Genomic DNA, 25,740 nt, shown 5'->3' with positions numbered 1-25,740 from the left:
GCCCAGCCCGACCTAATGCACTACAAAACAAAACACTCCACTGTCTGTTGTTCATACGCTCCATTTCAGAATCTAGTAACATTTCTATTGAAGATACATGTTCAAATTAAAAAGTGGGAAGTTACGGAAGTCTGACTAGATGCAAGTTACTGGTGTAGGCATATACCACGACCTAGAAGCACACAGGAATGTGTGAGAGAGGGAGTGCATGATCTGCATACAGTCTGGGTAAACAGTTGTACACAGATGGTCACACAGACTATGTGTTCTTGAAAGCATCAGTGCTCACCTGAATCAGGAAGGTGATGCATGCCAGGTTTTGCCAGTCTGTTGAATCTCAAACAACAAACACAAAATGCACCCCCCCAACCCCTCCGCCACCTACACGGACATTTACTGCCTGTCTGCACACAAATATCATCACCCCCAAAATCACACGCAGCACAATGCCACTCTCTCCCAATCCAATACTTACTCATCACATCCCACACACTACACGGAAAGCGGGTAACTTACAACCGCGTCTTCTATGTTACAGAGCTGCAGGACAGCCCAGGTCCAGGAAGGTCATCGTTGTACTTTCGTGTCCTTACCCTGAATTCCTCCACTTTATATATTTAGCTCTATAAACGGGTACAAACCTGGTAAGTCTCTTAGCATAAAAGCTGGATTAGGGATCTTCAATCACGGAGAAGGAAAAAAAATGGGTTGCCAGAGGAACCTCGGACAGACTCTCACTTAAGCAGTTTTAAGATTTAAAAGCCGCAAGATGCTCGGACTTTGCAGCAAAGGCGTTTCATAACCGGCGGTGCCTGTGACAAGCGGGGTGGGTACAAGCTGAACTGGAGCCAGCAGCTGTGAGGGAACGTGCAGGCTCTCTCTGAAGGTGAAGGCACTGTCAGCATCTGCGTGTGGACCCAGTAAGGCTGTGCTTCCGCGGAGGTGCATTTAACCATTCACGTGCCCAGCTGTTTTTGCACTGCCTTCAACACACTGTCATGCTGTCTTACCAGTTTAATCAGGAGACGTGCGCCCCTCGCCACCATTCGCCAGTGTTCAAAGCGGCAAGAATACCTCCTGACCAAGTCCAGTGCTGAAAGGCTGCAATCTGGGAATCTGGAGTGAGCCAAGCTCTAAGTGCTATCGAATGTTTAATCGTTTTTATTTGACCCCACCCCGGCGAGGGCCCAAGAGCCTCCCGAGAGATTTCCGCAGTCCTTTACATAGCCCCACCTTCTCCCGCAAGCCCCACCCTTTCCCCATACTGTTAAAAATTGACATGAATTATGTTTAAAAAAAATGCACCATTACTGGCACAATTTCGGTTTGCGTTAAATCACTTTAACTGTCAAACAGTAAATATGAAGGGGGGGGGGGGAAAATCAGAAAAGCCAGAAAATCAGAAATAGCTGGAGACCTGTTTGAAAGCCATATTAAAGATAAAGTTACCCACTCTGGTATAAACTGTATAGCGAAATATGTGGCACAGAAGTCCCATCTCCCCCAACAGCCTATCGCCCACCCCCCAATTTCAGGAAGATGAGTGTATCCATAAAAATATCTTACAGTTTTGTTTTGCAGAGAGTCACTATGGGAACATCAAAGTTAGCTAAAGCCAGCAGTCGATTAATTGGTAACATGACTTTTGTTAGTATTGCAGAAATCTCCAGGTAACTACTAAGTATGACAGCTGCTTGGTCCTATGCAGTGTTCTCAATCCGGTCCTCAGAGACCATAGTCCGTGGTTTGCTCCCTCTCAGCTTTGGCTGGGAGCTGGGAGGGAACGATTATGTGTCGTCTGTGGGTCCCGGAGGAATGGGTTGGGAAACACTGGACTCGTGGACAGAAGGGATTCAGGGTGGAATATGGCCATTGTTCCAGTGAACGTGGCATTTCCATACGGCCGTATAAGCATGACAGGCCAGACATCAGGATGGAGCGTCATCACCCCCACCCCCCTGAATCCCCCCTGCAGTCTGCTACAGAAACAGTGATGGATGTGGCCGAATGGAACGCTGCATACGGAGAGCAGGGGAGGTGCTGGTGAGATGCGTGCCAGTGCTAACGTCGGCCTTTTTCCTCCCCTCCCTCTTTGATCCCTCACTCTCTCTCCATTTTTGTGTTATAATCAGCTCCCCGCCTGATCAGCAAATAGAGTGAAATGCTTCACCAGAGAAAGGATGCAGCGTATCTGTCAGTAGAGCGAGAGCCAGGCATGGGACAGAGGGCCCTGGAGGCGACTCTTTGGATGAGACCCAGCCATGTCACCTGACGGGCCACATCATACCACCTGATAGCTCTCCTCGTCACATGACAGCCCTTCTCATGTCACCTGACGGGCCACATCATATCTACCTGATAGCTCTCCTCGTCACATGACAGCCCTTCTCATGTCACCTGACGGGCCACATCATACCACCTGATAGCTCTCCTCGTCACATGACAGCCCTTCTCATGTCACCTGACGGGCCACATCATACACCTGATAGCTCTCCTCGTCACATGACAGGCCCCTTCTCATGTCACCTGACGGGCCACATCATATCACCTGATAGCTCTCCTCGTCACATGACAGCCCTTCTCATGTCACCTGACGGGCCACATCATACCACCTGATAGCTCCTCGTCACATGACAGCCCTTATCATGTCACCTGACGGGCCACATCATACCACCTGATAGCTCTCCTCGTCACATGACAGCCCTTCTCATGTCACCTGACGGTCTTCCATTGAAACTAAAAGGCTCGTCTCAGAAAAGTGCAACAAATGTTGAGTGAAGCAGGGCTACAACAGGGCTGATCATCAGGCCACCACAGCAGTGAATAATATCAGCATTTTGACCAAGTTCCTCCCTGACCCAAGGTGCTGCCACCTACAGTTAAGGTAGCATCACAACAACATTAGACTTAGTGAACAGCAACTTATTCCTGTTGGCCTTTTGATGGGAAATCAGGTTTGTCATCTAGATGAATAATTTTACTGCAGTCAGCGTGGGATTTCTAAGGTTACGCGCAGGCATCAGGAGAGCAGGCGAGCTCTTGGTGAAAGGTAACACACTACTAACAAAACACAATCAACTGAACACAACTTCGGAGACCTGCAAGGGCACACAGACGTTACAAACAGGCATGATACCCCCAGGGAGTAACAAGCAGAAGACGTGGAGGACCAGGAGCCCGAGTCGTCTCGGTCAGACCTGCACACCCTGAGCATTTGTGTTTCTTTCCACTTTTCCTTTAAGGTGCATTTGAGGTTTTGCTCAAACAAACCAGCCTGAGCTGATATTTTTTAGGTGTCTGCATCTTCACTTTGGCCTTTTGGAAGCGGGCAGATGGTGAAGAAGACAGCGCTCACACACACACTCACACTCAAATACATATATACACACACAGGCACACCAGAGACCATCGCCCCTTCAAGGTTCATCAATGACAGTCTCTGAGGGTGGTCACCGTCTGTCTGTCCCGGGGGAAGTCAGCTGACTTGTTTTGTCCTCCGGTACATACAAACACGAGTGCGTTTACCCCTCCCCACACCTGGAAGGGAAGCGCGCCAGTCCCGTTTGCCTGGGCTGCGAAAGTCCAGTTCATCTCGTCTCCGCTGAAACGGAACCTCTTTTCGTCTCTGCTTCTCCTCCTTCGTCTTTCTTTGTTCACTGCACAGTCCCCCTCCTGGCTCTGAAAACATCAATAATAAAATCGGACCCTCTTTTTTCGACTTCGCCTGGTTGTGTCTCTGAATCGGCATTCCCACATACCCCCTTCTCTTATCCCCTCAATCCAACTGACCAAACTGCATCCCCCCTTCCTCCATGCTGAGCATAACCTTCAAACGCTAAACAACAGTGACATAGGGAAACTCGATAAATCACATTCCCAGTAGTCGAAAGACACCTTACTGTCCTGTCAACTCAAGAGCTCAAGGCCTCTGTCACCATGGTGATGGATTGGGGGTGTCCAGACTGCTGGCCTGGGGGGGGGGGGGGGTCAAACTGCCCCCACCCAAGCTCCAGAGTGGCAGAAGCCACGACAGTGCTGCTCACTGCTGAGGTAAGCAGGGCCTGTGTTCACAGTCCGCCAGGCTGCTCCACTTCACAGTTTGGCCTCATTTCTGAACACTTTTTTGCTCTTAATGTAGTTGAGTCTACAACTTGTTTTATGGAAATGTTCCTCCCGCAGTGAAAAACAGGAATATTATATTTACACACACACACACGCACACACATACACATATATATATATATCAATCCATATGTGTCAATGTATGTCAAATAATATATTTCTGCATGAATATTTAATTAGGAAGCAATGAAACACACTCTCATTTAAAATATTCTCCTGAATACGCCAAGAAACATGAAGCTTCAGCTATGGAGAGAAACTTCCAGACAATTCCAGACAATATGTGCATAATTAAACTGGAAAACCAACAGAAGGTGTAAAGAACCAGCCAGCTGTTCACAGGGGCCTGTCTACCGCTGCTTTCCACTTCTGCTGCCTGTCCATACAGCTCACTGAACTACCCAACAAACAGACCGCAAACGCTATGAGAGCTGGGCACTGACAGTAACTATATCCTGTAAGGCAAGCCGTCATGTTTGAAATACGTCATGAAAAACAAAACATACTGCTAAAGAAGATAAAACATCCATGCGTGCACCCCTCGTGGAGAGTCACTGGAACAGGAAGACAGCACGGAATAACACATTTATTCGGGATAGTTTTCCTCTTTTCCAGAATTCAGAGCAGGGTCAGCATGGTGGAGACGAATCATTAAAACAAAGGCTGGGTGTCACGCAAGCTGTTAAACTGGACGGCAGGCTGGCTGGACGTCAGGGCTGGTATCAGGACCACACTGACTCGCCCATCAGACAGGAACCAGGGACAGGTGCCGGGAGTTAACACACACAACCCCAGGTACACGCACACACCTTACGGCCTGACAGTCGTGCATTCTAGGATTTTTGGGATTTCCACAAAGAAATATCATCAAGCACTGAGTGGTAAATACTTGTCCATTTGTGGAAAAACAGTCACTAACAATTTTATGCAAGTATTTTCCACCCACTTTTGTATAGTTTCAGTGCCCTTAGTTAATTCTGATTCTCCGGTGACCTTGTACTTTTGAGTGCAGTTGTTTCCCAAGGCCTGTTAGCTGCTCTCTTTCTCTGATTTATATCACACTAATTTGTGCAATTTAACCACAGTCAGGCATATTTTTAATATGTGCACAAATACTCAAACACAATGTTACACTGCACAAATGTACAAGCACAGCACTGCAAAACACGTTAATCAAATCGCACCAGCAGCTAGTGTTGCCACCCATCCAGGGTTGTATGGGATCGCCCTGTGCAGAAAAATAAAATGCTGTATCCTGTTTTGAACTAATACAAGACACGTTTTTCCGTATTTTGAAAATGCCATCACACCCCGCTCGACACATTACCGTTGTTTGAAAGTGGTGTCTTCCCTACAGGTCTCCATCAAAATTTTAATGAGAACTTTACGCTGATAAAATGGCTCGAAGTTTAATTGATGGCTGACACCTTTAACAATCAGGGGAGACCAGGGACAAAGTGTTGGTTGAGCAGCAGTTGGACAGACATACTTCAGCAACCCAACCGTACATCCCTCCACTTCTGCTAGCTAAAGACTCCTAGCAAAAACTATGCCACTTATGAAACACACACTAAAAGCACATAGATTAATGACCAAAAACATACCAGATTCAATTCAACAATTTTCCCTGGTTACCTCTAATGTTCCGTCCCCCCCCCCCGGAATTTCAAACAGTAGTGATGGGAGACGGGCAGACACTAAAGGTGGGCGTTTAACTGTGGCAAATGAAATTAAGAGTCTGAGAAACAGAGGAAACACGAAATCCCCTCAGAGTGGATGTTTCGGTGGGCGAATCCTCACCGATAATTAGGCTGCGTGACGCCCCAGACGGAAAAAACTGAAAACGGCAGCTCTTCACGAAATTCCCTCTTGATAATGCTTAATGTGCTTTACGCCAAACTGGCAGAGATAAAAGGAGATGAAAAAGGTAAAAAAAAGAAAGAAAAAAAAAGCTTTTTAACAAAGCAGGTGGGGGACTGGTTATAAAAAGTCACGCGGCAACAAACATGGCAGCCGGAAAAATATTACATGCAGCATTGCAGTTCTTTACAGTTAATGACAGTTGAAAAGAGACACGGATGTACTACAAAGGCAGACTCTCTAAATAATACAGAGCTCATTATAAACGCATTCTATTTAAATCACTTCTGTCTCTTTCATCTCCCTCCATGGACCTGGAAATATAGATATGTATGCAAATTCAGGTTTTTCCAATCAAGACCAACTAACTACATGGCTATTAAGTGTTACTCATCAAGACCACAGACGTGGTCATCACTGAATGTTATTTATCAAGACCACAGACTGGGATGTCATTGAGTGTTACTTATCAGCACTACACACTGGGCTGTCGGTGAATCTTACTCATCAGCACCACAAACTGGATTGTCAGTGAACCTTACTCATAAATACCACAGACTGGGCTTTCAGTGAGTGTTACTCATCAAGACGCCATCCTGGGCTCTCATTTGGCGCTACTCATCAAGGCCACAGACTGGGCTGTCATTTGGTGTTACTCACAAAGACCACATACTGGGCTTTCGGCGAGTATTAGTCATCAAGACCACTGACTGAGCTGCCATCTAGCTCAGTTATACTCCTCAAGACCACAGGACTGGGTTGTCATCATGTGTAACTTTTCAAGACCATAGGCTGCCAGTGAATGCATCACATGGTTTTCATGACCACAAATAACACAGCTATCGAAGCTTGCTCATCAAGACCACGAACTGCACTGATGCTGCATGTTATCACACCACCAGAAACGTGACGACGGACTGGATTGTCATGTGTGTGACATCTGTTCTTGTACATAACCAATGTACATTACACCTCTTTACACAAATGACACGCCCAATAATACCACCAGCACCCATCATAAATCCAGACTTCCCTTCATATATTGGAGTAACAAGAGGTCAAAGGTCCATGGAGGGTCGTCTTTAGGTCATCTTTAGCTTGTAAAACTAATGATAAATCTTAGTTAGACTCAGGTACACATTGGGAACTTATCTGATCACTCTTTGGATAAGTCTGCAGGACAACAATCAAAAGCTTTGAAAGTGCCATAAGTTGATTATCTGGCTTTGGCTCTCGCCCTCCCTGGGCCACGGACCCCAGCCGTGGGCTCTGATCTTCAGCCTCTCAGCAGGGAGAGCAGGACGTCACTCCTGGACCATTCTGACTGGCCATGATTTCAGCATCAGCTTCAGAACTATGCAGAATTTCTCTGAAAGTGTGTGTGGGCATTTATTTCTTTCCTTATGAGTGTAATTTGGCTTTGTTAATACGTTTCTTTCATCAGTTGTTTGTTCATGCTTGTTCACCTGATTGTTTGCTGGTTTTCCTGTTTGTTCGCCTTATTGTTTAATTGTTTATTAGTTTGTTTGCCTGCTTGTTTGTCTGTTTGTTTGCCGGTTTGTCCTCTTGTTTGTTTACTGCTTTGTTTGCCTGTCTGTTCGCTTGTGTGCGTGAGTATGTGTGCATGTTCATGTCCCACCTGCAGGGCGCTGTTCAGGAAGCAGCTGTTCTGTCCCGGCTCGTTGCTGAGCCCTTTGCTGGGTGCGATAGACGTCATGGTCCGGGGGGCATACGCGCCATGCATCCCGCTGCTGCCCGATGCAAAATAGTTCCTCTTCCACGACATGGTGCCGGTCCCAGTGCTGGTCTTGTCCTGGTTGTGGATCTTATGCCACAGTTCACCACACGGCCGGCGCTTGCCAGGAGAATCGAGAGAGGATCATCTTCGCCGGGCAAACAGAGCAGAGCGGGCAAAGCTTAAAATGAGGGGGGAGAGTGTCCAGAGGGTAGAGCACATTCTGAGGAGGGGGTGCCGGCATTCACTCTGGTCTTTAGTGGCTCCCATCTGTCGAGATCCAAGCCTTCGGGACAGTGAGGCGCTCCTGCCCTTCACCGGCAGCAGGAGATAGAGAAATCTCTCGGGATTAGCTATTTTGGGGTCTGTTTGTTGCTAAAAGTGTGGAGCCGGGAAGGAAGACAGGGAGCGATCTTGCAGAAAACAGGTGGGACACATACGGAGAGAAGTGTACAAAGAGATCTGTGTCTCCCTCTCTCTCTCTCTCTTTCTCTCTCTCTCTCTCCCTCCCTCCCTCCCTCTCCCTCTCAAGTCAGGGCCGAGGGGGGGCTCAGTTACCGGGCCATTTAACAACGCCTTGCACGTTTGACTCCTCACAGTGCTCCCTAGCAAAATTTAACAGCCACGAGGGGCTAGGCAGGGGGAGGGGGGTGCGTATGTGCCTGTGCTCCTCTGGCACTCCTGTGATGCCTCTCCTCCAAGTCCGCTTGATGTGCACGTCGCAGTGGGACCGACCCCCCCCTCCCCCCGCCCCCAGACAGACAAGATCTTTGTTTGCCCTCTTCCACGGCCCTGAAAGAGAAAGCAGAGGAAACACAAGGAGTTAGTGGGTGGAGTCACGTCTACTATTGCCCCCCTCCACCGCCCCCCAACCCCCGTTCACAGAGGGGTGGGAACCTTCCAGAATGGGACCCTGGCAACAACAGAACCAGATTCAACCTGCACTGGACCTACAGTAACCAAGGACCCCTGTTTCTCTCAGGGATGGCATCACGTGCAACACTGCTGGTACCTCTCAAGGCAGCTTACACCCCTGACTGTAAGGAGGTCGGAGAATGAGAACCTCACTTGTGCTGGCAGCCTCACTGTCTGTCTATCTCCCTCCTCGTCTCCCTGCCTCTCTGACTGTCTGTCTCTCTCCTTGCCCCTTTGCTCACTTAAGCCCCCTTCAGGTGATCAGCTGATACAAGTGCCCCTTACTTCAGGACCTTTAGTTGAATAACAGCGGAACCTTCCTTGGACTGAAAAGTGCAACTGCTTTTTAACTCATAGACTAGACTTTAGTCTAGACTTGAATGACGTGACACGTCAGTTCCACATAGCCGCCTGGCAGGCTCTCACCCTCGTCTGATTATGTGACATGTCAGGTGACTATGTGGAGCTTACGTGTCGCGTCATTCAAGTCTAGACTAAAAACACACTTGTCTAATCTGGCTTATACAGTAAGTACTCTAGTACTCATTCCCAGTCAGGCCTGTAGTGTGAGGTGTAGAGCTGGGTGGGGATTGATGCCATTGGCTTTGGATAAACTGGACTGTCAGTCTGTCACTCTAGCTTCACACCCCCTTGTGGAATTGGAGTGCTGATATTTCAGGGACCCCCCATGCCTGTGTTCCCACCTGCCTCTCCCTCCTACTTATGCTGCCATAGTCTTATCTGCCGGAGTTTACATACTGCACTCACCTAACTGTTTGCACTGCCTCTAGTCTCCCCTACTTTGGCTAGCTGCCTGGAGACCCGAAATTCTCAAAATATTCTGCCTAACCTGCTGTCTGCCACGCTTCCAGTAACGGAGGCATCCTCCCGGCCTGCTAGCCCTTCTGCCGATGACATCTTCCCTGCTCGCCCTGCTGCTGCTGTACCACTGTTCTTCCTGCCATCTGAAGCAGCACCAGCAACCGCCTGCCATCACCTGCTGCCCCCCCCTTTGACACTCAAATGTTAAAATTGGGACAGTGTGATTTGGGACTTCGCCATCTTGCTCATTTTATTTCCTTTGCCAGCCCCTGGAGGATGGACTCCCCCTTTGAGTCTGGTTCCTCAGAAGGTTTCTTCCTTCTAGGGAGTTTTTCCTTGCCACTGTCGCCTCTGGCTTGCTCACTGGGGGCTTTGGGTGGGGATGCTGTAAAGCGCTTTGAGACCAGGTAATGTGAAAACGCGCTATACAAATAAAACTGAATAGAATCGAATCATGTGACTGCTCCGTACCTTCAGCTCCGAGTCACAGTATCATCAGGGGCAGGTTTGCTATTTCTGGGGCCCTATGAAGAAATTCCCCTCTAGTGAAGTATCTGTTTATGACCAAAAGGGGGCCACAAAACCTCAGAGACTCAGAGCAATGTGGTTTGAGTGATGGTAAACAGCACCACCCTATATCATGACAATGGACATGATAAGAGTCCCTGGACATGATAAGAGCTGGAGACAGCTCAAGATTAGCCTGATATTACAAGTGCACGCAATTTCCTTAGACAGTCACAATAAAATTCACCGAAAGCAGCTTCCATATGGCCTGTGTAAGGTTCTCTTTAATATGATCTAAACTTTCCGTTATCCGGTTACCATGCAGAAGCTCTCTGCGCCACATTCAAACAGGGAGATCGCAGTTTAGCGGGAGACAAAGGCTTTGTCTGGCATCAAAACGGCACACAGGCAGCGGGGCGTTGCCGTGTGAATGGCGTGCTTGACACAAAAATGCTGCCAATCAAGCATCCTTCTGCCGTTAGAAAACAAAGCTCATGGCAAGAGAGCCAGGCAGAACGGCGACAGAAGCTGCCTCCCCGTGCAACGGCGCGCATTAGCCTGTCAGTCAGCCGAGGACCATCCTCAGCAGCCTCTCCAAGAACGCTTTGTTTTGCAAACAGACGTTGCTATCGTAGCGACCCGCGGGATGCGGCCGCGTAAACAGGAGGCTTCGCCACGTCTGCCACACAGCGCCATGTGAGGGCGCCGCTAATTTAAACAAACACTGGGCCGGCGTCCCTGAGCGCGGCTGATCAGGATGCCGTGGGTTGAGAAACACCAACCACAGCTACGTGATTGCACAACACAGGCTTCCCCTCCATCTCCCTGCGTGTGGAGATGGTCCTCCAGCAGACAGGGGGCGCTAGGCACAGCACAGTTCCACTTGAGGTCCTGGTATATAGAAGTGCGTTTTTTTAATCATTGGCTGTGTGCCGTCTGTGGGAGTGTGTGTGTAACTGATGCGTACATCATCTTTGAGTTGATCTGTTTGTTTGTGCATGTGTACAATCGTACTGCACACGCATTTCTATATTTCCAAAATGGTTCTGACAGCGGAAGCTGTGGATGCAGCCAGTAACTGAATGTCCGAAGAGTCCAAACATCTGCTTGTGTCACCTTCAGTCCACTGCCCTTGGTAATGATGGCCTTAGTGTGTGCATGCGTTATATTTGTATTCCTATCGCATTGTATTATGTCGTTGATGTCATATATTTATTTTATTGCAGTTGTATTTAAGTGTAGCACCACAGGGGGCACAAGAGAAATGGCATTTCGACGCACTCTGTATTTGTATATGGATGCCATGACAAATAAGGATTCTTTAGTCTATAATAAAATAAAATAATAATAAATAAATAAACAAAAAAAAAATAATAAAGAACTCTTGAGTCTTGACTTAGCATTGCATTGCTAACTGTAGGCCTCTGAGGTTCTCCATGCCGTCCGTGGCTTACGCCTGTCACATGGTGACCGTGGGGTGAGGTGCGCTCGCTAACATTGTTCGGCGAACAGAACGGCTTGTAAGTCTCTCCATTTCGCCAGGCAAGAATGCAAATGCTGAAAACCGAAAATTCGCTCTTTTCAAGTATGGCACGTCCCCTTAACTTCTGGCCCTGGAAAATCACATTTTCCATCATCTAATCCTGTCGTCCGAGGGCATCCGCCTGCCTTGTGTGCTGATGTCACCATGGCGGCCCGCCGGGCGGCGAGGAGGCCGCCACTGTACGGGTTCCGCCCGGGACCCCGCAACAGATGGCCCAGGCCAGCCTTCTCTGCAGCGGCACCGAAATGCCGGTCGTTCATTTTGTCAGGCCAAGAGAAAGTAGGATGCAGTTTCAGGTCAAGATGGCCGTCAGCTGGGGGGGGGGGGGGGGGGGCGGGCAGGGCACAAGGGCTGGTTATTCCCGTGTGCCAGTGTTTCGGCTGGTCGGTACCCTGACGGGTGCCCACACATCACGCAACTCAGCAGTTTACCTCACAGCTGGGGGGGGGATGTAGAGGGAGGGGCTTGCAAAGACTGGCCCCCCCCCTTCACTCATCCAGGGTAGGCGAAGTGTTTTTGTGGGTTGGAGGGGGGGGTGAATTGGAATTGAGGCAGGCAGGGTAAGGGGGGGGCGGTCAGTGATTTTCCGCTATACGGGACCGGGCCGCCCCTGTGGTGCCGTCGCCATGGAGACGGGCTAAGCGCCACCGCACGCGAAAAGAAAAATCCAAAGCATATGACACTAGGAAAGGCGCGCTGTACTGAGCTGAGCCTTCACGAGATGAGGCCCCGCCCCCCGCCACTGTGGGGCCACTGATGCGAGCCGATAGTCCTTTGTGAAGTGACTAGGAAAACAGCACTGCGTTGTTCACTGGAGCTTACGCGTGAAGACACACAAATGCAAGCGCGCACACATGCTTCTGTAAATTGCGCTCTTGTATAACTACTGGTCCAAGCTGGGCACAAAAGCACAACAATTGCAACTGGCAGCCGGTCCTGAACACGTCCGGTCCGCAGCCAGGGGACACCCCGCAGGGACTCAGTGCTACATCAGCGACTATCCACACTGCTTTGTCCGCCTCCGCCAACTAACAGAAATTTATTCCATGTCATAAAATATTTATCAAATAATTGAAGTTCAAACAGCAGTAGAGACTAGCTGCCATGTTGGATGGGTGCGATGACATCATATGACATGCTGTGTAGATGTGATAACATCATGTGACACATTGTGTGGGTGGGAAGACATCATGTGACATGCTGGGTAGATGTGATTACATCATGTGACATACTGTGTAGATGTGAAGACAGGGTGTGTGGACATGATGATGTCATACCACAACGGTCTTGCCTCTTTGGACAAGAAAACACAATACATGCCTTTCTGTCTGGCCAGCCCATGTTTTGACAAGGGGGGGGTAGTTCTCCACCCGAGTAGAAATGATTATGGATAATCCCAAATTAAGTTGGGGGGGGGGGGTTGAACCCTAGAGGTGGGAGGCAACAGAGTCACAATGACACCCCAGAATAAACACTAGTAAATCATTTAAAAAATGATATAAAAATGTCATATGGATGAATAAACAAATGAACAACAACATAAAAACACTGAATTATCTGATCAGTCACTGCAGTTCCATTTCTGTGGGGTGCCTTCCATGGCACACTGGCACTATCTAGACAGCAGAAAGTGGATTCCAGAAAGATCCAAACTGCAAACCCGTCATAGGTAATCATCCTGCTTAGGTGGCAGGGCATGCTGTAATAATCTACGGGCAACTGCTGTTCTTCCTGCTAATGGCAGTATTCAGGAAGGGGGGTTTAATTTATCCAAGGTGCAACAGTTTAACCCCCATCCCAGACTGGACAACAGCTTCAGCCAGAGTGTCAGTAACCCACGCCCCCCTCCCTGCCATAAAACAGCTTCCTTCACCTCCACGCACTAATACCTGACATCACTGGGTATCTTATCTGAGATACGGAGAGCCAAACCGGTCCCCTGTGGCCCCCCCACTGAGGCCTGACCATTTGGGCAACACAACACCGCAGGCTAAGAGAGAAGAGCCCGTCTGTTTAAGCATGAAGCCATCAGCAACCTTAAAGGCCGAAGCGCTGCTGCTGTCTCAGCACCCGACCGCGTGTTAGAGCCGCGTGCCGCCTGGAAATCAAAAGACAGATTTTAACACACAGGAGGACGAGAAGAAGACACTTACCTACAGTGAGAACGGTTCGCGTCAGTCTGTGTGAGAGAAAAAATGGGGGTTACGCAATCGCTGACGGATAAGGAGTGATGTGAGACCGGAGCCTGTCCTCCCCAGCACAAATACACCCATAGGGTATGGAATCTGGACGGTCTGACGATGGGGGCTCTATCTTCCCTTTAAGTGGCATTGGGGGGGGGGGGGGGGTTCGTTTGCAGGTGACGAGGCCTCAATCGGCCATTCACAGCGGAGGACAGTGAATAATGACTCCACACAAAGGAGGCTCACAGACCACATCGGGGACCTCAGCTCGACTCACATGGTGCGTTCAGGCCCTTCAGAGGAACGCACGTCCAGACAATCCATCAACTGTGCAGGCGCTTTGATGAAAACTGCTCTGGAGGTGGTGGGTGGGGTGGCAGGGGTTGAAGGTCAAGTTCTTCAACATGGCTGATGTGAGGGACTACAGACGATCCAGGACAGCCCAAGAAGAACCAGGCACACTGTTGTAGTGACTTGAGGTTTTTTAGTTGGGTTTTTTGGGCTGTGCTCACATACAGCCAAAGGCAGGAGGTGCACAGCGCATTGACATTGTGTTTTTGTAGCATTACCCCTTTGCCCTGGACGTCACAAAATAAATGCCAGAGATAAAGCAAATCATAAAAATTCCACAGAACAGGATTCAGACAACCCCGAATATACACCCTCACAAACCTACTCCTACCTCAAATACGAATGACCTACAAACCCGTCACGGGGCCTTTGACCCTCCCCCCAGCCCCCTCTCAACCCTTTACCCTCCTTCACGACGTCAGATGGAGACTCTCCAACTGGCCTTAACAGACAGGTAGGTGCGAACTCTGCAGATGGGTCCTAGACAGGCATGCAACCAAGCATGTACTACGAGTACCAGGGTTCAGAAGGGAACCAGCTGCACAGTGGTGACCCCCTCAAACCAGGTACCCCAGTCACCAAAAGCTGGTAGAGTGCAGAGCCATCAGCAGAAGCCAGGTGAGACCCTAAATGAACACCGGAGGAAGGAGATCTCAGGTATCAGACGTGAGAAGTAAAGGCGATGATTCTTCATCTTCAGCATTTCTGTTTGCACGGCTCATGCGGAAAGTGACAGTTGAGCAAGCTGTGACTAATCGGATTAATGACAGTACAAAAGCAACATTGCGGTCAGCCTCGAGAACCTTCAACCTACATACCACTCAATGCAATTTGTAGCCAAAGTGAGATCCAACTTAAAAGAATCATTTCGTACAACTAGGTTATCTCAGAAGTAATAAATCATGATCTTTGCACAAGGGCCGATTTGAGCGGATTTTAAGACTATTTGAGACTTGAGGAATGGGGACTAAATCTGGGAACGGAAGTGGAGGGGAAACGGCAGCGAGCGAATAGTGTCAGAATCAACCTGCAGCTGTTTCCGAGTCAAGGGAGGGACAGGACAACAAAAGCAAAGCTGGGGTATGGGAAGAGTTACACAGGGTGCATCCTCGGACTGCAGAGCCTGGGCAGAAAAACAAAACCCAACTAATATGCACTTGGCCCTGCCCCCAGACAACCACACCCCCTTATAGTGGCCATGTTTCATCTGTAGACGGTGAAGTGAGGCAGTAACAAAGCAGAAAATGCAGGTGACCTGTCGCTAACCAATATGCCGCTAGGCGAGGGGTTAGCTGAAGATGGCGGAGCTCCCCATGACCGGTCACGTGCATCCGTATCCATCACCCCTGCTCCTCCTCCAGGCACACACACCCCAATGAACCCTGGTGAGATGAACATCTATGAGATCCGCAAACGGGCCTCTCTCCAAGTGCTGAGGGGGCTTTCATTAGCGAAGCGCAAACAGATAATTTAATGGATATATTATCCGAGACAAGCAGTGTCTGACCCATGGGAACAATTATAGCTAAATATTAATCTGAAAAAGGTATACTTGGGTTTCTCTGGGACAGAATGCACTGAATTTACTTTTACCTGTTCATTTTGTCCACAGTGCGGAACATTCCGGCACCTCAGCTGCATACTGTAAAATGAATGAAAACCTCATTGGAAGAGTGTCAGCATGATGAATCCAGCTAATAACTTCTCTTTTCTTTCTCTGACCTGCCAGTAAAACTGGAGCATGGATCCTGGGTGGGTCAAGTGGGAAGATCTGTTACATAACCAAGTACAAGATGGCGGAACAACTGCTGTTGGTCTTCTAGGGTATGAGGCAGACTACGGTTGACCAGAGCCTGACCTAAGCATTCCACTTGTCTAGGCATGTCCGATCCAGGATTCCTAGCTTAAAGATGCTCTCAATGCCTCACCTGTGACGCCATGATTTTTGACGGCGAACACTGAATGGCGAACCGCACCGGCCCAAAACACTGCCAAGCTCATTACAGACTCGCCCCGTCCAAGGCGACTCCATGAGCCAGCCTGCCGCTTGGAGCGATCCAGGTCAAGAAGCCTGTGAATACGCTCAGAGCACTTTCACGCTCGCCGCCTCTCGAGACCTAGCTGACTGTCCTACTGAACCCAGACTGCAGCTCTCATGAACCGCCGCTCACATTTAGCGTATAGCATCCCCTAAGGCTGACAGCCAAAAGAAGCCAATGACCACGCTGTGGAAGTCAACTCTGGTCCAAGGTCTCACACATCCTGAGTTTCACCCCCAAAAACCCAGCACCTAGATCATTTAGCCAATCAAACCGGGCAATGACTAAACGGCCAGAAGGAGAGTGCTATATTTGGATGCCTCCTGACGGCATTTTACTACTGAAAAAAGGCCATTGGATCCTCGATGGGCTTATTTCATGGATGTTTAATTCAAAACCACTAAGCAACCACTGGTCACTCATTGCACACCATGTTGATCAACAGATGGATGAAACAGAAGCAGTTTCTCTGCAGGGATGCTGTCACCTCCACTATACAGATAGAGCCGGTGTTTGATGGAAGATTTCCTGCTTTCTGCCGAAATCACACAGCCCCCGTGGCCAAAACGTCATCATGAAAGAAGCGAATTTCACCCTTAGTGTGGCCACCTTGGAAGCATCGGCGAAGGCCTCGAGCTCTAGTTTGGACAGAGGACAAAATATAGGGAAAGTGTCCTTTGGTACGGTGGCTCAGGGTTTGGTGCTGTAGCCTGACAGGTTATGTATTCTCCTGGTGTTCGTATGGTGTTCCCTGGGAGCTCCAGCTTCCTCCTCCAGCCCAGTGAAATGGTGCACCTAAAATGGTCCAGCAATGCGATAGTGTGCCCTTTGGGTTGGGCTCAGATGGGATGCCCCCGCCTCGTGACCTGGCATTTCTGGGGTAGGCTCTAAGCTGACTAAACCCCTGAACTGGAAAAACAGTGCATGAGTTTGTGCACCTGGGCGTCCTCCGAGAGCTCCAGGGCGGAGTATATGAAGACTGGATGCAAAGTCCCTGAGCCAAGCATGGCTTCATTGTTTAGGTACTTCTCTGCTAGGGGTCCTTATATTTACGACATTTCCTTTATTGCTGATTTTCCTTCCTTTAAATGTTGTGAATATGCCAACACACTGAATCTAGCTTATTATTGTCGTTTCTGAAGGGATTCTGACTTCTATTTTTGGGTTTCTAAAGGCAGATTTGCCCCGTGCCCCTGTGTGTTCGTGCTGCCAGTAACCCAGAAAACAACGTGACATGTTCCTTCTTTCTTCTTTGGCTGTGGGAGTGGTACCTCCAGGGTAGACGTGATGGAGGTGATTAACATTGGATGAAACGTGATTCAGAGGCTGGAAGGTCCCTTGGACCACAGGTTGCTGTAATGTTGATCACTATCTTCTAAGACACAAGAAAATTGCAGAAAGCCAGCCTTGGGTGGGTGTATAATCCAAACTTCTTCATAATGTTAAAGATCATACTGAACACCCAGAGAATGTTCAGTATCCTCAAGGAATTACCTGGAATCGTTAGACTCATTTTCCCTATTTATAGGACCCTCTTCCTGTTTTCCATCTCAACCATCTCCTGACCTTTGCTGCAACCCTCATTTTCTGATGACATATGAGGACCGGCATGACCGATGTTTAATACTGTTTAACGATCTTCTATCGCTTCTTAAAATAAATATGCTCCTTGGTGACAGGTTACCTTTGATTTCAGGAGCTGTTCAAACCAGTGATCCCACTACGTCACACACAGGGCGGCACACCACATGTGTCTGAGATGATGTCACATGTAAATGGTGCACGGTGAAGCGCGAAGACGTCAGCGCACATCTCAGAGCATTTCCTGCCAACTGCGAAACAAAGCAAGCTGCTTAACGGTACAAACGTCACTAAAGCTTGATTCGGGGCCTTTCCCGATACCATTAACCAATGGCGTGACGTCGTACACACAAATAACCGGTGTGACAAAACCACCAATCACGACCTTCAGAAGTTCCGGGACGAACGGCTGGAGATGGACTAGGTCGCAGACAGAAAGAAGGGTTAGGGGAATGTGATCAGAGCAAGACCGACAGCCTGATTCAGGTCTGCTGCAGCACATTTTACCTCCAACAAATTGGAGAAACTCACTCGTTTACAGCACTGACAGATGGCAGTGCGAGGCAGTGAGACCTAACACTCCCAAACCAAAATAAAGGAGGACCAGGAGTCAACTTGATCAATCCCGTGTGCCCAGGAGATCAGCTCTGGCAGAGAGATTGGTTTTAGGGGAGTTATTTGTGAGAGTTCTCTGCTGTCCTGCGATGTCCTTATCCCATCATGGGGGGGTACTGACGTGCTGCACACAGCTCGGTGCTGGGGGGGGGGGGCGGGGGGGGCTCCCCACTGGTGTGACGCAGGTCGTCCAGCAGCCAGAGAGTCTATTTGGGGAATTCTGGCAGGGAGGGCAGAATCAGTAAGGTCGGTCACCTTCGGTGAGGCACGTGGATGGGACAGTGAGAACCTCAGCCGAGACCTCAAAGTTCCTCACCCACCCACACACACACACACACACACAGATACACAGACACACAGAGATACACGGACACACACACACACACACACACACACACACAGATACACAGACACACAGAGATACACGGACACACACACACACACACACACACACACACACAGATACACAGACACACAGAGATACACGGACACACACACACACACACACACACACACAAGGATACACCCACATACACACAGATACACACACACAAGGATACACCCAGATACACACAGATACATACACACCCACCCACACACACAAGGATACACACACACACACACACACACAAGGATACACACACACACACATATACACATACATATATATGTGTGTGTGTGTGTGTGTGTGTGTGTGTTTGGTCCCTTACCACAGCACCACATCTCATTTCAGTGAAACATTCAGCGGCACTAAGTCCCCGGGAAAACTGTCTTTCTGCACCTGCAGCTCACCCTCGGAGCAGAGGATCCAGGCCCATTTTCTCTTCGTCAGGCTTAAAAGTTGTAATCAGGATATGAAACTTCAGAACAGACACCTGAAGCTCGTCCAGCTCTTAAGAGCATGAGCTGTTTTTTCCCCCCACAAGCTGCCACCCTGTGGTCGAAGAAGAAGAGCAGATCCCTGGTGTGCTTCACCCAGCCGCGTGGGGCTTCTCATTCTCCAAACGCTACTCAGCCACGCTGAACCTCTACTGGGTCCTCATCTGTAACGCCAACACGCACGCTCAGACTTTCTGACAAAAGCAGGCAATCCCAGATATCCACTGTGGCAATATTTGCGTATTTAACCTCACATTATTTTACCAGACACTTTTTTCAAAAGTAACATTTTTTCGAGAAACAGGGTCTCTGGAGCAACTTGGGGTTAAGGGCCTCGCTCAGGGGGACCAATGGTATGAATTTGCCAACCAAGGGATTTGAAACAGCGACCTTCCGATCATGGTCACAGTGTCCTAACCCCTTAAGCCACTTGCCACCCTCAAAATGCTGCATTTGCTTAAACCACACAGTCAGCGGAGTGCGTTAGTCGCTTGTGCCAGGCAGAGGGGGCTCGCGGTAATCATACATTAGAAACAAACAACTTTTTAAATCACCCGCATGCCATCCCTCTGTAACATGCCGGATGTTGGAACATGGGCCAGTGTGTAGAGCATTAGTTATAAAAATTTTATACATTTCCACACTGAGCTAAGAAAGAAGACATGAAATAAAATGGTGTTATGGGACAGAACCCAGAAATGCAGCTAAACCAAGCAGCATGCTGGGAACCCAGGGCACACTCTGAACTCACACTCTGAACTCACACTCTGAACTCACACTCTGAACTCACACTCTGAACTCACACTCTGATGAGCACATCCACCCCGGTACTCTAGGGGGCGCCCCACTAATGGAGCATCACGCTTCCGACAGTCTTCCCCGTCAGTGATGATGGACGGCTCATTAGCCGGCGGCCCAGTGCTGGCCTTGTGTGGATCCTAGGAGTCGGAACGGCTGAATTGTGGCCGTTGCTGCCCCCAGCACCCTTTCTAATGGCTTCCTGCTCCTGTAAACATGCCACATTACACTCCTACTTTTCTTTATTCGTCTTGAGCTTCTCTCAGAAGCAGCTCGCGGATCAGTGCGACCATCAGCACACCCATAACCAATAAGGACTGTTTTAGGTACAGAAATTTTACAGTACAATAGCAGGAGTTCAGGCCGTACGTGTACAGAAACTCTCAGGATATTTGCAGCACTAAAAGCTAATGACACACATACACTCATAGGGGGGAAATAGGAAAGAGAGCCAGCTTCCTTAATATATTCAGAGCACAGCAAGGGGCTGAGCAGCACCGAGAAGAGAGGCATTCTGGGAGCGGAAAGGGATGAACCCAATATGCCGTACAGTCATTCAGTGTCCTGGGAACTTTGGGATTTGCCAAGATGCTGATCACGCTCCTCAGGTTCCTGTGAATGCATGAACCCACCGTGTTTCCACAATGCAAACTGGCCTGTTCTCACGACCCCCCATCCAAAAACTACAAACCACAATTGCTGCAGCTTGGGAGGGAGTGGGGGGGGGGGGGTGTGATCCACCAGATCCATTAATGCTGTACCGTCTGGAGCTGAGGCAAGAGGAGAGGAGGGCCGACCTCCTGCTGACCCCCCCCCCCCCCCGCCCTTCCTCACCCACTCCTTCCGACGCCGTGAATCTTAGAACGATGCCCAACCTGCAAATCAACTCTTTGTAAACAGGCTTGAGACTCTCCAGAATATCGCCTCATAACTATTGCCGCGAAAATTAGCCTTCAAAGACTCGCGCTCAACAAAACAGCCTGAAGCAATACTAACACCTGAGATTCTCAGAGGCGGACATTTCCGGTCCAGAAAGTAAAAATCCAGACCACGATTTTGTTTCAACCAACCAACTGAGTACAATGTGACTGTGACTCTTTATGCTCAACTGGTTGGTTGAAACAAAATCCTGGTTTGGATTTTTACTTTCTGGACCTGAAATGTCCGCCTCTGGAGATCCGTTTACCTGACTTTAATGTAGCCCTAATCCGAAAGCACCTCAGAGGTGCGTGGAGCTCCCCTCCGCCTCCTTTAATACCCTCCATTAGGAGAACCAGACCCTAACATCAGGGTGATGCGCCTTCTCACATGCACATCTCCGTCTCCAGTGGGGGGTGGGTGGACAGGTGAGCCAGGTGGCCTCTGGGAACGTGAGCTATTTGGATTTGCGTGTCTCAGAGCTGCCCCCACCAGCAGAGACAACGATTTGCTCCGCTTAAGCAGCCTGCAGGCTGCTTTTAATGTCCCTCACGATGTTCCGGGCGCTGCAGGTGAACTTCAGCCGTCAACAGGCACCCAAACTCCTCCCGCCCCCCCCCAGGTGAGACATCGTCGCTGTCTGCCAGAGAGGACACTTGCAATAAAACTCCCCATCTGCTCCTTGTGTTTTGAAGTTTTCTAGAAGAAAATAAAGGGGCAGGTCTATCAGGGTGATGACTTTCTGCATAAATGCCACACCCTACCCTGCCCTGCCCTCCTCTCCCCATGACATCTAGGGGACAATGGCAGCTTCATATCACCCAAACGCAGCCCAGGCCACTCATCCTGTATCCATTCTGAAGCTCATATCAGCTGAGGTTAACCAGGAGGAACTCTGAGCCAAGGAACATGGGGTTAAAGAAGGGGAAGAGGGGCGCAGTGTCACCACACCCCCTCTGACACAGTAGGAGACACGGCAGACCCACCAGTGACCATATATACATTTTATCGCACTATGCTCACATACTGCACCAATCCAATGAGTTATACTCTCATCCTGCATCAAAATCATTGTATGGTACTTACTGCACTATACCGACACAGTGTACCAATCCAATGTGGTATACTCACATCCTGCATCAAAATCACTGCAGCATACTTTTTGCACTATACTGACCAATTGTATTGGTGCACCACACTGCACCAATACAATGAAGTATACTCCTGTCCTGCATCACGGTCACTGTAGTACACTTACTGCACTATGCTTACACACTGCACCAACCCAACATGGTATACTCTTATCCTGCGTCAGTCACTGTAGTATACTCACTGCACTATGCTTACACACTGCACCAACCCAACATGGTATACTCTTATCCTGCGTCAGTCACTGTAGTATACTCACTGCACTATGCTTACACACTGCACCAACCCAACATGGTATACTCTTATCCTGCGTCACAGTCACTGTAGTATACTCACTGCACTATGCTTACACACTGCACAAACCCAACATGGTATACTCTTATCCTGCGTCACAGTCACTGTAGTATACTGGATCTCACACACTGCATCATTCCCGATCTCAAACACAAAAGCACTGAGCAGTGCTTTAGCCACGCACAACGGCACAATAAATTGATGACGACACGTCTGTGACTCCCCAGGCTCATTTACAGTGTCACCAAGCATAAGCTGCAACCTATGAAGAAGACACCCACCCACATGCTCGCGGAAAAAAAATCTGCTGTTCACATTTTGACTGACATTCCGTTGCTCCTAAAATAGCTTTACAATCACGTTGCGTAAGAGGCACAGTCTGCAGAAAATAACAAAGCCGACAGAGGGCTGACCTGACCGATTCATCCTCACCATCCGACGGCAGCCGTTACCTCGTTGGAGGAGGAAGCTCACAGGCAGCTTCCCGGCCATCGCAGGACAGGCCGTACCTGAGCTGACTCGTTCCCAAGCCGACCATGAGAAAGCGAACGACAGCCGCAAACAAACAGGAAACGGCTGCGGGATTCCTGACATCAAAGCCTCGGCATCATACTATCCGTGTTAGTGCCTGAGAGAAGCACCACACTTCATCACCCAGATCTAATTATCACAGTGAAAGCCGTCATTTAAAAACCAGAAGGAAGAGCAAACAGTTCCTGGCAGCAATGTTACAGAAGATTCATAAACATCCTTTTCAAGGAACATCTATAGTCGGATTGAAGGAAACGACTTTACGTGCCTGTCAAAGTCTGGAATTTAATATCAAGACATTCACTTTGGACAAGGTGGAGAAATTATGTCGAGAAATGATGATGACGATGGCAATGATGATGATAATGATTGTGATGGTGATGATGACATCTTTTTGATCAATGGTGATTGGCTCGGACAGCGAGCAGTATGCATCAGACTGACATTGTATGTCTTTCAGTAACCATAAGACACATTACATCATACACGTACATTAATACTTTAAACCAGGTTCCCTAATTCTGGTTCTGGAGGGCCAGTCTGCAACACCATTTGCAGATTTCCCTGCCCAAACAAACCTACTAAACCTGGCAATTGGTGAGTGTTTCAGCAGAGAAATCTGCAAACTGTGTTGCAGACTGGCCTTCCAGGACCAGAATTGGGGAAACCTGCTTTAAAGGTATGAGCTTCAGGGAAATGATCTCGAACATAAGGTGCTGCTGAAGTGCCCTCGATCTTGGCAGCAGAGGTTTGATTCATCAGTCAAACTGCTCTGGACCCAGGGCCCCACTGTAGCAAGCCTGCCACCTGCACAAACTTTGGGCCATTTTACGGACTGCATGCTTCCTGGTGGTACCACTGCACACCGCTGATGCAGGACAAAGGATGACGAAGATAGACTGTGCAGCCTCAAAACCTCCCAGTCATACACACTATAACGCTACGGCAGCAAAACACTCAGTGTATAATGAAGACTTCTGTACTCCTGTATGCACATCATAAATATGGATGTAGATATATGTACACATACAACGCATATCTATTCCTGCGTAGTATATTATGCATATATACATATATATTAAATATGTCATATACGCGAATGCCTAGACAAATAGTTGGTCAGTTATCAACAAGTCCAGCGATAAATTATTAATTGCAGATTACCACAATCCTTTCCTCAATTATACGAGCCGATGTGTTTTCTGGCTCAGCCGGGGAAGCGCAGCCTGGTAAGGTTGCCGGATGCTGCCCTGCGACTGTCCGGAGACGCTCGGGTCCCGCATCCCGAGCCCGGGCGGAAACGCACGGTTATAACGTGATGCTCGGACGGCGCCGATGAATGGTGCACGGAGCCCAGCCGATCCACACCGGCCACCGCCAGCGCCCGGGGTCTCTGTCACCTGCGCCGGTGACAATAATAGAGTCTGGGACCAAGTGTACTCACCCGCGGCTCCGATCCAAGCCCACCGTGGTTCCCTGTCTGCAAGAGACTCCAGTTAAGTCTCAGCCGCAAAAACCCTCCACCACCGCCAGCGCCACCCAGCGCTGCAGCGAAGGCGACCAGTCATCGCGATACTTCACCCTGCACCCCCCCCCCCTCGCACGCGCTCTCCCCCTCTCCCGCATGCATCGCTGTTTTCCTCTTTAGCCATTTAAACCGCAGCGTTTTACAAGTCTTGCGAATCGGTGCCACCTACTGGAAAGACTGGAACATCCGAACAGTATGCGGAACAAAAATATGAGAAACGGCGCGATACTGAGATACCTGCTATAGATAACGAGTCATGTAAAATAAGCACGTTTTACGTATCTTGCGCATTATGCTGGATATATTAAACGTACAGCATAGGTCTTCCATTAAATACAAGTTGGTTTAAATTGAATTTAGATTTCGTTTTCATTTTCCTCCCCGTGAGTCAGTTGTATTCCCACATTTGAAGGTACTGTCACTGGTAAAGCTAAGAGCAGCCATAAGGCTCTGTGTGAGCCAGGGACAGCTGCAGTAACCTTCATCATCCTCATCTTCGTCATGGCCAAAGCCTTCTAACAAGGCTCGTAGGATTGGGGCAGTGTTATATTAATATTGGCTGATATCCCACCGTGAAAGTGACCCGTAAAGTTGTGTGAGAAAAGCGAGGGACGTACTGAGACGGTCAGGGTCCGCATTAAGGAGCCTTAAAAAATAACGCGAAGCAAACAAGACCTGGAGGATCTTTGAGTCACCCGTCTCTGCCTGCTTCGGGGGAAATGTGCTGTTTGATTCTGGGCGTTTTGACGCGATTGTCAGGTTTGTTGGAGAACCCCCAAACTCCCGGATCTCCTTGACCAGGCTGACAGAATAGCTACTGGTCCCACTCGCCGCATGGTAATGGTCATGATCTTCGTGGCAGATCGGGGGAGGACGGAAAGCAGTGTTCTTCCTTTGGCGACCTAAAAGCAGCCCCGTATCATACATGCGTCCATCCAGCAGGGACACCTCCCTGTATACAGGTGAAGTCAGTGCTTTGCACGTGTCCTGACAAACAGTACGGGATACCTCACCTGCTCCCCCTACTGGCCGACATTCACAGTTATACAACTCACCCATTCCGATTCTGCTCGGATATCGTTTGTTTTCCCAGGAAAATTTCCATCCATCCATCTTACAGCCAGTCACACAGTACAGGGCGGGGGAAAGGCGAAGAGCAGGAGGCGGTGGAGGCCTCATTTAGATGCCACTTTTTTTCCCAGTCACACAAACTCACACACTCTGGGGCGTTTAGAAACACCAAGAAAATATTTAGAGAAATGTAATTAGATGTAATAAATATTTGGCCACCTGGTTATTTATAGGCTCTGTTATCTAATCAGGTTCCAGTTCATGTAGTCTACTCTCCACTCTTGATCTTCAAGCCTTGA

At 49.0% G+C, this 25,740-nt stretch overlaps 1 protein-coding gene across 7 annotated transcripts in view; it reads right to left on the bottom strand.

Annotated features, from left to right (window-relative positions):
* The window catches only part of LOC125715693 (inactive ubiquitin carboxyl-terminal hydrolase 54-like), a 52,061-nt gene extending 27,642 nt beyond the window's left edge, over positions 1-24,419 (bottom strand). For 4 of the 7 annotated variants that reach the window (XM_048987529.1, XM_048987526.1, XM_048987530.1 and 1 more), the window contains exons 1-2: positions 13,658-13,795; positions 7,622-8,509 (exon numbers count right to left, since the gene is read on the bottom strand). In XM_048987529.1, the coding sequence (XP_048843486.1) occupies positions 7,622-7,768 (147 nt within the window). In that variant the 5' untranslated portion in view covers positions 7,769-8,509; positions 13,658-13,795. Of the gene's footprint in view, positions 1-516; positions 631-7,621; positions 8,510-13,657; positions 13,796-24,006; positions 24,223-24,286 lie in introns of those variants that run through there. The other 3 variants (XM_048987527.1, XM_048987528.1, XM_048987531.1) reach the window with 3 other exon arrangements.
* Positions 24,420-25,740: the final 1,321 nt, after the last annotated feature.

This window comes from Brienomyrus brachyistius, chromosome 20 (assembly GCF_023856365.1).
Source record: "Brienomyrus brachyistius isolate T26 chromosome 20, BBRACH_0.4, whole genome shotgun sequence".
Classification (NCBI taxonomy): Eukaryota; Metazoa; Chordata; class Actinopteri; order Osteoglossiformes; family Mormyridae; genus Brienomyrus; species Brienomyrus brachyistius.
Note: the sequence above shows the minus strand (reverse complement) of the source record. Positions and strands in the feature narration are given on the sequence as shown.